This window comes from Dromaius novaehollandiae, chromosome 1, assembly GCF_036370855.1.
Source record: "Dromaius novaehollandiae isolate bDroNov1 chromosome 1, bDroNov1.hap1, whole genome shotgun sequence".
Lineage (NCBI taxonomy): Eukaryota > Metazoa > Chordata > Aves > Casuariiformes > Dromaiidae > Dromaius > Dromaius novaehollandiae.
Genome location: NC_088098.1, coordinates 201,027,615 through 201,039,869, shown reverse-complemented (window position 1 = coordinate 201,039,869; position 12,255 = coordinate 201,027,615). Strand labels below are relative to the sequence as shown.

Genomic DNA, 12,255 nt, shown 5'->3' with positions numbered 1-12,255 from the left:
TCAAATCAACTATTTATTTGTTTTGTGGGATGAGGGAGTTCAGCCCTTCACTAAAGTGTTCTTGAAATTCTTCCTTTTTTATGGAGGAGTTATGGATATATTTAAAAAACCATAACAAAACAAAAAAAAACAGAAAGGTGAGGAGATGGGGGGGAAAAAACCATGATTGTGCAGTGCTACTTGTTCATGGTTTCTTCTGGGATCATGGTATTTTATATCAAGGTAAAACATTAATACCCTTTTTTCTCAGAAAATGAAAGCAGTGAAAATTTCCTGAGGGATGGAAGGACACAGACAGTTCTCCCCCTCCCCTCTCCCCATTTTTATTTTTCAAGATAGGGTTTAAATTTGTAGCTGATAAATACTGCAGTGAGGATGTTAGAGTTCTTTTTCAAAAAGAATTTCAGGAATAGGAATGATAGGCATTTCCAAATTTTCTGTAAAGAAAGAGGAGGAAATGTTTAAAGCAGAAGTAGTGAACTTGTTAACATGAATAAGTAAAAAATACTGTACTCTCTAGTCTAAAATCGTGGTTCAGAGTGCAGTGCTGCTAATGGGACCCCCAGGGACTATTGCAATGATAGTTTGTGATGAGCATCCATAGCACAACGTACTTTTTTTTTTTTTTTTCGGTACCAGAAGTGTCGATTTTCAGATAGCTATGGTTTCTAAGTTTATCATGCCTCTTGTAATTCACAGAATAAGTTCCGTAATATAAATTTTGCTACCAATATTTCTTATCCTTGATTTTTGATTGACTGTTACAGGAAAGAGAAATTTCAGTCTTTATTTTTACTTAGCTTTTCCCCAAGCTCCCAATTTTAAATTTTGATAGCAGCTGTAGAAATGAATAGCAGTGTCTTGTGAAATATGCTTTCACTTATATAAAAAGTGTAATAATTCAGTAGAAAATTATATTAAGCGTTTTCAGCGATTTAGAAGTGTTCTAGAAAAATACTGTTATGTAGTATCAGCTAGAAATGGGAGTAAGATTTATCATTGAAGAGTTATTAAATAAAGCTTTCTGTTCTAATGACTTACCTGGGTTTTTGTCTCTGGTTGGAGTGAAATACTGAGCATGGATCTATTAGGTCGCTCCTCTTTCTGCTTTCTTAAGAGTTGATTTTTTTTAAAAAAAGTAAAGAATACTTAATCAGAACAAAATTAGCCTTGCTTAGATGACCTTTGAAAAAGCATTTCAAAAAGAAGCCTTTTTTCCCCGGCGAGGTGGAGGAGCTGTGCTGTGGAAGTGGAGCGATGACCTGAAGAACTTTGGTTTGTACTGCTGCTTCTCAGCAGGGTCAGGCTGCTGTGGTTGAAGACGGTGCAGAGCTGCCTGTGGCTTGTGAGCAGTCGGGGAAAATAGGGAAGGACAACGTAAGAGCTGTCGTGGTGGAGGTGTGAGCCTGCCTGAGGGTAAAATAGAGACCATCTAGCTACCACAGACCATGAAGGAAAGCAGCGGCCACACATCATCTTGTGGCCGTGTTGCATCCTGAGGCCTCAGTTTTCTGCTTCTTTCTGCTCAAAAGACAAATGGCTGGTTGAGTAAAATAGTGTTTTTAAGGGGAATTTTTTTTTCCACTTTTATGGATGTTTGGGGTAATACAGACTGGACTTCACACTGGTTAAATTTTGCTTCTCGCAATATTTTTCCCTCTCATGCTATGCAATTGTGTACGGTGGTGTGACATTTGTGTCTCACTGCCTCTTCTGTGGCCGGATATCTGGGAGCAGGAGTGAGAATCCCTCCACCCTCAAACCCTCTTTGTGGTCACTAATTTAAGTGCCATAGTCTGAAGTTTGAAGTCTTATGGGGTTGAGAAGTAATGCTTATGCTTAGGCTGCGTTAGACTAGTGGTTGGAGGATACCGAATTTTGGGAAATTTTAGAAGTGACTATCAGGTGAAAGCAATATTTGTTTGCAATGCCCTTCTCCCTGTGTAAGATTTGGTAACTTTAATTTGCAAGACTGTGGCTTGTTCTATGGAGAATGACTTCTGAGGCCGGAGGAATGAGGTGCCGGGTGGTATCATGAATGTGCTTATACTTGCTCCTATTGCTGATACTTTTTTGAAGAAGTACAAAAACAACTGTGTGAAATTGGGTACCAAATCAATTTTGTTTCTCAGAGGCAGTTGCTGTTGAATTCTGGGTAAAAGTAATATAATAGTGTTGGAAGAGACGGAAAAAAATTTCCAAGTACGTGGCCATTCTTCCTAGTAATTCTAAGACATAAGGGAAAAAACTCCTACCCCCCCCCCCCCCCAAAAAAAAAGGAAGAACACTTTTTATAGCTAACGTGACAGAGAAGTGATTATGATTTTTTTTCTACTGATATTTTACTCTGCTACAATAATTTAGTCCTGTCTTTAGACAGCTGCTGTAGTGAATATACTGTGCTTGTTTTCACAGGCTAGTTGAGTTGAAATTAGAAAGAAAATTGTAGTTAGAAACAAACAACCTTTACATTTGATGATTTGTAGCACTCAAAGCGCAACGTCCAAAGCAAACCCATTTGTCTCGGGTGCAGTTAGAGACTGTAAGTGCTTTGATTTTGAGTTATTGAGGATTATATACTCAAGAGTCCATACTATTTACTTTATAAATTTTATTAGTATGGAAAGCCAGTCCTAATTAGAATAGCAAAAAGTACTGATATTTCTGTTTCTGATGCACTGTCTCTTCTCTTTTTCTGCCTTCACCACTTAAATTTAATTTATGGAAATAGTTATAATAGTGTAGTCTGTCTAGTGATTGCATTAAAGAAGTCTTTAGACATGAGAAGCAGATTGAGGACGCCACTTATTTTCTAATACATACTCCAAGAAAGAAATATTTTCTCAGCAAAAATTGTAATTGAAAGGTAGTAAAATCAGAGGTCTTAAACTTGTCAGTGTCTTCAGTTAGAAAACTTCTTTTTCTTACAGCTTTAGCTAGGAATATCAGATCGCTTAAAAAAAAGAACAAAATCCTGCTTTCTCTCAAGAAAAAAAAGAACTTGCTTATTAGCTCTATTGTTTTTGATTATATAACAAAGTGTTTGGATTTTCTAAGCTTCTCAGAGCTAATTTTTTTTTTAATTCATTAACTAATCCAGCAAACCATCTGGCATGTGAATGTGCAAAAGGAGGAGGAAATTCAGGCTCTTGATTAATAATAATAGAAAATCCCCCAATCCTCCAGCTGAGTCTACATTTAATGAAATTTTCATAAACTCTTGTGTGACTAACTTCTAGTTATATAGCATTTTAAAGAGGTTAATTCTTACTCTAATCTTATTTGATCGGTTTAACTATTACCACCTCATTATAGAAGAAAACCTGAGACTTGAGTGCCTGTTTATTTTGGGTATAGGGCAAAGTGTTCTTAGTATAATGTCACAGAATCACGGAAGGGTTGAGGTTGGAAGGGACCTCTGGAGATCATCCAGTCCAACCCCCTTGCTCAAATAGGGCCACCTACAGCAGGTTGCCCAGGACCTTGTCCAGACAGCTTTTGAATATCTCCAAGGAAGGAGACTCCACAACCTGCCTGGGCAACCTGTTCCAGTGCTCTGTCACCCTGACAGTAAAGAAGTTTTTCTTTATGTTCAGACGGAGCTTCCTGTGCTTCAGTTTGTGCCCGTTGCCTCTTGTCCTGTCACTGGGCACTGCTGAGAAGAGTCTGGCCCCATCACCTTTACACCCTCCCTTCAGATACTTAGACACATTGACACGATCCCCCCTCAGCCTGCTCTTTCTCCAGGCTGACGAGTCCCAGCTCTCTCAGCCTTTGCTTGTATGGGAGATGCTCCTGTCCCTTAATCGTCTTAGTAGCCCTCTGCTGGACTCGCTCCAGTAGCTCCATGTCTCTCTTGCGCTGGGGAGCCCAGAACTGGACACAGTACTCCAGGTGTGGCCTTACCTGGGCCCAGGCAAGCATATACGAGCTATGGTTTTTCACTTGAATTAACAGCTTGAGTTCAACTTCAGATTCTCTTTAACATCTAATAGCAATGTAAACCTGTGCCCCAAATCCCATCATACATGCTCACTTTTGTTCTCATTTGTCTGCTTTGATGGTATAGTTCAGCTTTGGGAATAGATTTACTGCGGTAGATATTAGTTGAGCGGGTTTTAATATGCAGTGTGTTCTGAGTGAGCAGAGCGACGTGGGGACCTGCTATGCACTCCCCACTGGCTTTGAAATGCTTCAAACCCAGGCCTTGGTCTGGCGTCAGGAGCAAAGCCTAGCTGAGAACAGAAACTTTCAATTCACTCCTTTCTGCTAGTATGACAGTGTGTCTGCCTGCAAAGCCTGCCACCTCGGTCTTCAGCTTTTTATTTACTGAGAGCTAGAGCGGAGTCCTCGCTCCTGCCAGAGCCATATTCCCTGCAGCACTTGAGGTTAATGGGCTGAGATCTTTTGGCAGCCAACTGGCTGAGATTGTATGCTGGTGTAGTGAGCTCGCAAAGAAAGTGGATGAAGCCAGGTAGAAGGAGGGGTAAGTGCTGACCTGCTGCATGTGTATTGCCAGGTATCTTTCTGGTCACAGGGTGCAGGTGTGAACTGAGCAACCAGAATGGCTTGGAAATGCGGGCATGAGAAACTGGGGGCTGGCACTGGAGATGATGAAATCCTGAGGTCCACCACCTATTGGTTAGATACTTCTTCCAATGGATAAATCGGAGCCTGACTTGATGGGGAAGGGATGTTGTAATGTAGCAGTTCCAGTGCAGGGTCAAAGCCCAGCCAGGCAGTGGCATTGGGACTGTGGGCGAGCATGGTGCACTGGCATGAGCGGCAGGGCTCGGTGGGACGGGCTGCGGGGAGCCCTGCGTGGAGGCAGCCCGTCGTGCACCAAAACTGCAGCTGCTCGGAGGAACCCGCAGTGCCATGGCTCAGACGTATTTAAGTGAGTTCAGTTTAGGAAAACAGCGAGAGCAGCCCAATAGAAAATTTGGATTAATCATCTGTGGAGTGTGGAGAGGTTCATAATAATACTCTTTTCTGTATATGTTTTTTGAATAAATAGTAATGCAATCTCTTACCTTTCACGAATGCTACATTTCATAAAAGTAAATCTGCAAAATTCATACACTGATATTATCCTATGCTTTTTAAGTATATGGTGGGAGAATTTAGTGTCCCACTTGTTTCCTGCCCCTCTTTTTCCTGTTTGGAGATTTTGGCAATGGGAGGAAAAAAAGTGATACAACTGAAAATAATGTCTGTGTGCATGCTAAAAGAACCCAGTGAATATTTGTATTCTTTAGCTAGAAAAAAAACCTTTTTTTTTTTTTTTTTAATTTTGAGGAATGCAAATAACTAAGGTGCACTTTACACATTTAAAAATAACCTTACAAAATACTGACATATCAATTTAAAGTGTTCAGTCATATTTTTTTACATTATTTTATGCTGGTACTAATGATCCTGGCTGTGCAAAAAGGAGAGAACATTAAAAAACAAAACCAAAAGCAAATGGTAGAAGAAAATGTTGTGTTAGTGAGAAATGTCACTCTTTCAGCGTGAAGTAACTATCTCTAAATTCTTTCTCTGGACAATTCCTGTCGTTCTGTGAAATAGCTCATATTGGAAGGTAAGAGATCTGGCTTATGTAGATGCTCAGTTTGTGTTTATAAGGTAAGCAGTAGGAGTGAGGGCATAGCACAGCTTTGTGAGCTGTTAAAGGGGTATGCAAGGCTCCTTAGTAGTAGCTGCTTAGTGCAGGAAAAGTAGTATGGCAACACTTAGATCATAAGTGCAGTTACAGTTACTATTTTCTATAACAGATACAGTCATTATTTGATAACACAGCATATTAGCTGTCACAAACCTTTTTTCCTCTTAATAAGACTGTAATTTTTTTCATTTATAGTTCGTATTTCAGTGCATTAGTGTACTGACCATAATGACAATGACCGAGTTATTTTTTTTCTCTTCTCTTTATAGTGAATTCAATGTGGAACATAAAACTGATTAAAATTATCAAAAAAAAAAAAAAGAAAGAAAAAAACGAGAGGAAAAGTTCAGGTTTTCCTTTTTCTCTCTGGTTTGGTTTGACCACTTCTATTATTTTTCAGAAATTTATACCGTTTTCCAGGCAGCCACTTTTTCCTGAATAGTGGGGCTTTGCAGTCTTCACAGGATAACAAACAGGTTGTGTGTCTTCTCCTAGTGAGTCTTCATGTATTCCTGTGGGATGTCTTTTGCTACAAAATACTTGCTGCAATGGCAGTTATTGCTTAAAATGTCCGTTCCCTGTATCGTATGCCATTTGATGCCTGAATACCATATGGCTTTTGTTCTTGGCAATGGGATTCTCAGGAAAGTAGTGGAGGTCAGGGATCTCTGTGGCATTTGGATGGTATCACAAGATGTGTGGCTCTGTCAAGCCTATGTGGGACCACCTGTGGACTTGACATTAGTTTCTTTTCTACTGCATTTAACAGGAGTAGTTAAAATGCTCATCCTGCAGTTGCAAACCACCTCCCAAATGCAAAAATACTCTGGATAAATCCTCTATCTTTGTCAGAAATAAACAGCAGCACCCTTCTGCGTTCTTTCCAACAACCACATTGCACACAGAAATAAATGTAACTTCAGGATCAAAATGTTTTACACAGGGATACTCTTTTGATCATACTAGTTGCAGATGCTGGACCGTTTTGCTTTTTTGGTGGTAGCCAGCAGAGAACAGCCTCAACCTGTTGGAAGTGGTATTAAAGTCTGTGGATTTCACGATTTCTGCTTACCTGTTAGTTTCCCTGGTGTCTTTGGCACTTTCTGTTTCATTTATAAAGTTTTCTCACAATGCTAATAGGTTTTGTGATTTTAAATATTTTTTAATGCTAAGTTCACTGAGTGTCTTCTGGCACTTTTTACACTGTGATGGGATTGCAAGGAACAAGAGTCAGGAAAGATGAAGGTTCTTGCAAGAGCGTTCGTTCCCTTCGTCGATGCAGAAATAGCTCAAGCCGCTGTGCTGCGATGAAGCTCATCGCAAGCCGGATGGAAGTAGTATCTGAGCAACTGTGCTACCCATTGGGGCTATTGGCTTCAGCCAGTTATACTGGATCTCCTGTGTGACAAGGCTCGTTGGCTGACAGCATAAGCTACTAAATCTAGTGTCATTGTCCCCAAAAGGCTCGTGAGATTTGGATGAGATAGGTGTCTTGCTGCTGGTAGGATTTAAGTAATGCTGATTTTTTTTTTAAGAGAATAAATGAGGTTTTTTTAAATGACCTGGTTAAAATAGATTTATGAAAAGGCATTTTAGCTGATTTCTATTGACCCTCATACTCACATTCTTGTGTTTTAGGAATTATCCTTTTCTTAAAAGGAAAAACAAATATTGAAGTTCGAAGAACAAACTCTGAACAACAAAAAAAACCCTAAGAAATGTCATTTCTTCTTTTATGCAGAGTGCCTCAAACTCAAAGTTGAAGAAAAAAGCAACTAAAACACAAGAAGCCAAAAAAATCTTGAAGAAGAAATTTAAAGTCAACACAAAAATAGTCTTTACTGAAGATGGAGAGGTAAGACCAATTCACAATAAATTATATTTTGGTTGATTCTGAATTTACGGCTTTTATAAAGACAAATATACATACAGTTTTATAGATGTATGAAAAAATGTATGGTTTTCAAAAGTGTGTGGTTTTTATAATTTGGTTCAGTTTTGCAGAACAGTTTAGCTTACATTTAAATTCAATTCTACTGAGGAAGAAAAAGAAATGTTGAGTGCTGACCTCTGTTCACATGGTATGTACATATTCATATGAGAGTTGTTAGCATATGTATCCGACCTTACCTATTTGCTGCCTATTAAATCCAATTGCAGGTGGAATAAAGATCCTGTTTTTCCATATAGGAAACATAACACAACTTTCCTGCAGATGCTCGCTTCCCCATAGCCTTGAGTGAATATATTGGAGTTAGAGAAAGTTGTGGTTTTCTTTCCAGCATTCACTATTTCTATTTTTAAAATGTTGTCAGAAAAGCTAGGAGAGTACCCGGGTTCTACCAGCTGGTGCTGATGTAGCAGGGCATTGAAATTTGCCAGTAATTTAACTGGATCTTTTTATAGCCCCTGGAAAAATGTGTTGATTTTATACAGAGAGGAACTAGTGTAAATTGCTCGTAACTGTAGGGTTTCACTGTGGTGGTAACCTCGCCGCAGAATCTGCACGCTACACAAACGTCCCTAACATTTGCTTTCACAACTTCAGGTGCTGGGTACGTTGTTTTTTCCATTCCCAGTATTTAAAAAGAAGTAGCATTTTTTCCCTTTCTGGATTCATTTCAGTAAAGTCTAAACTAATAGAGGTATCACCTTTACAAATATTTCGCTTGTTTTTGTGACCTGACTTTGGGGTATATCTAAAGCATTTTATATTGCAGGTGAAGGGAGCATAGCCATATTATTGCTGTTGTCTGATGAAATATAAAAGCTTTGAGAGGTTTGCTGGTTGATTAGAAATGGTATATTCAGATATTATTAGATATGCAAAACTAGCCATCTCATCTCTGAAATGTATGTGCAGGATCTACATTATTCATACTTAAATATTTTTATCTAGTTATATATTATGTACTTTTCCAAGTAACTCATTTAAAACTGGTATTTTAAAGTAAGATTGTCGTATAATCATCCTTGATCAGTAAAGATACAACAGAAATAAGTCTCTATTTGGGTTTGGAAGACACTCTTATACTGGTGTTTCCCATCTATCTGCATGGACCACTGGACATCAGGAGGAGACCAGAGAAGAAACCCACAAAAATAAAAACATATGAGTACACATGCATATATGCACTCATATGTAGAAATAAGCAAAAAGAGAAGGAAAAATAAAATTAATAAATGAATGTTCAAACTTAGCTTAATTTTTTTATTTGATTATAAATGGAAAACATTGCGATGACACTCCACAAGATGATCTGTAAGTTTTGCTTTGAATATGTGTAGGTGTATTTGGATTTAAATAAATTTTGGGAAAGGCTGTGACTGAGGATTGCCTGTGGTTCTCTCTGTCTATGTACTCCTGCCAAAGATTAATTGTTCAGTTGCTTGTAAGGATTTTTCAAAGGAAAACACCAAAAATGTTTTAAATAAGCTGAAATACAAATTCCTTTTCTTCTTTTTTTTCTTGGAAGAAGTAAAGATGTTAAACTATTTTAATCTTGTGAGGGATGCAGGGAACCTGAATACTGTAGAAATGGTGTATGTCTAGCTATGGCAGCTACCAGACATTCTTTGCCTCAGTTTTTCAGCAAATTAAGAATATTTCTGCAACATTCATCTGATGAATCATTTTATGCAATTAGGACATTGTAGTAAAACTTGTTCATGAATTTTCATGAAGGATGATCATAGTTGTAGTTGCACACTATTCAAAATATCAAATTGTACAATCCTTGTTTTTTGTTGCACTTGGATTTGTGAGTGATCAGTTGTCTATCTGACTGGCCACTTCACAAGTATTTCTAATTGCGTGTAAATGCACCTCCTTTTTAATACATGCAACTCTAGCTCATTAATTACAGTCTTATCTGAGGCCAATTTATCAGGTAAAGGTGAAAGACTGTTAAATGTTTTTGTGAGGGGTTTGTCTTTGCTCTTAAACTTGGATAGGAGAGTTCTTCAAAGTGGGGTTACTGTGTTGTGTGTTTGTTTGTTTGTTTTTTGTTTTTTGGTTTTTTTTTTAACCTCAAAACTCTTTTTGCAAGGAAACCTGTGGAGGAGCAAAGCATTGAAATTTAAATTGGTCTCGATGGTCAAAAAGCAGGTGTTTCATGTGTCTATGCGATGAAGTAAAAAGGAGTGAGCATACAGACTAAAAGTTAGCACAGGGATTGTACTTAGAAAAGTAGCACAATAGAGAAGGGGCTTGAGTTATTTAAGGAAACATAAACTTTGCATCTGCAGATGTTATTTGTGCTTTTTTGCTGAGCTGTTTGAAACAGTACGGTTTTACTGTGCTACGCCTCATCCTTCTCTTTGATAAAAATAAAACTTCTTTAAGAAATATATCTTCTTAATATAAGTATGCAAACTCCGTTTTATGAAAGGAAGTAGAAACAGTAGGTTTGACTTGGGATCATCAGGCTCCAGGTAAATAACACACTTTGTGCACTACAGCATCCTAAATATGTTTTTGCGTGTTTGTGTACATTTTTGCAAACTATCTGAAAGGTATCCTATATTTTCTGTCATATACGGTTTCTTTTTTTAAGAATTCCTACTTTACAAGTCTGTAAGCAAGAATCATTTTGCAAAGACTACCTCCAAAAGATTACTGCTCGTACTACCTCATTAGGTATAAGCTGTTAGGTCGTAAGATAGGGTGTTTTTTTTGTTTTTGTTTTTTTTTTTTTTTGTTAAATCTTACTTAGTCCTTGTCTTCAGGCTAGAGTTCCAGGTATATAAGTGAAGTTGGATGTGTTCAGCTTGTCATCCACAAATCCAAAGAGAATCTTCAAGCATTTCCATTCCAATTTTGGTACTATAAACAATAGAAATCTTTACATCTGTCCTCCTGCTTTACCAGAAAACATGAATCTGCAGTCACTGTTTGTTTGGTTTTTTTTTTTTTTCAATGCACTATGTGATGAAGGCTTCTCTCTCGTTTTTCTTTCAGTTAATATGTTGGAATATTGGTTGTTTACATGAAGACTTGTCGTTTAAATCTACCCGTGTTCCATTCTGTTGTGTCTGTTCTGGAGAGTATTTTCTTGAAAGCAAATACAATTTTTTTCCCCACAAAATGGTTAACATGAGCATAAATTGTTTGTGTCATTAGACAAAGTGAGAAAAATAGGGGAAAAAGTTCAAATGAACACATTAAATCATAATATGGTGTGGTGGAGACTTTATTTTCAGATGTTTATTTTTGGCTGAACATAGTCTGTCTGAAATGTTAAATATGATACCTGAATTTGTACTGTAGAAATGTTTTTCTATGCAAATTATTTTTTTATTTAGTCTAGAAAAATAATGCATGGCTGTGTAGTGGATTGCTTAGCACATCAAAACTTTGATGTGGAAAAGCATTTGTATTCATTGCTTTTTGTTGCTGTTTAATTTAGTTAGTGCAGCAGTGGCCGCCTGTGCAAAAATCCAGTTTGGCAAAAGCAGATGAGGAGGATGATGCCAATGGTATCAACTTAGATAAAGTGAAAGAAATACTGCGAGAAGAAGACAAGTTTGACAAAGAAGAATACAGGAAGAAAATTAAAGAAAAACATAGGGTAAGTTGATTTCTTCCTCAATTGCTGAAGTGCAGAAATAGACACTGTAGTATGTTTGCATAGCTCAGTAAGGATATGTACTTAAATATATGAAGAAGTAAGTGTAGTACAAGCTTGTTTGTTTAAACTCACCAGGGTTTGGGATTTTTTTGGTCATTGTCTAAAGCAGAGTTTTCTAACCTTGCCAGGTACCAGTTGTGTGGTGCACAGCTGGATGTCTTTAGTGTTCAGAGACCATTCTGTTAGTCACTGTGTAAAGGTTTGGATTTATTCAGGTAATGGATAAATACTAGATCCCAGGACCATGTGTTATTAAAGGTCTGTTTTATACTCTGAGTTTCTAATTTCCAAAGCATTTTAAAAGTGTTGTTTTATTGCCCTGCTCTGCAAATGCTGACTTTATTCAGTTTGACTAGATCCTCTAAATCACTACTGATTAATGCTGGGTGTTCTGGTGTGGGTTAAGATTTATATTTGAAGAAAATAATTTGGAGAGGATTTGGGAAAGCTTCAAGTTACATTTGGGCACTTAAGTATTCCATCTAAAGTCAAATCAAATACTTAACACGCTTAATTTGAAAATCTTTCCCTATACCGTAGTCCTGTTACAGTCATTTGAGGTCTGTGAAAATGTCACCTAATTTTTCATCAACAAAGTGTTATATTTGAAAGTAGCTGCAAAGAAATCGTGTTTTCTTTACTGTAGGTGAAATCATAGCAAACTTTTACAGGAAATAATGCTACTAGCTTTCAAGAATGCAGCATAATAAACAAGGAATGATGGAATGATTTATAACTTTCCAATCAATTTGCTTTTTAGTGACAAGTTCATGCACTTTCTGAGTGAAGCTTTTGTATACCTATCATCAGAGTAAAATGATTACATATTTCATCAATGGGTCCCTTAACACAGCTTCATCTTTATAATGCCAGAGACCGAGTGAGATTGATCATTTACTTGCATTTTTAAAAATTATTTTAGCTGCAGAGATGAAGAGAAATGTCTCTTTTTGAAAG

The 12,255-nt window shown here is 37.5% G+C and overlaps 1 protein-coding gene across 1 annotated transcript in view; it reads left to right on the top strand.

The window, feature by feature from the left end:
* Positions 1-12,255, top strand: part of DDX10 (DEAD-box helicase 10) — a 204,606-nt gene that overhangs the window by 108,828 nt on the left and 83,523 nt on the right. The window contains exons 14-15 of the mRNA XM_064505051.1: positions 7,410-7,523; positions 11,077-11,238. Of these exons, the coding sequence (XP_064361121.1) occupies positions 7,410-7,523; positions 11,077-11,238 (276 nt within the window). The remainder of the gene's footprint in view (positions 1-7,409; positions 7,524-11,076; positions 11,239-12,255) is intronic.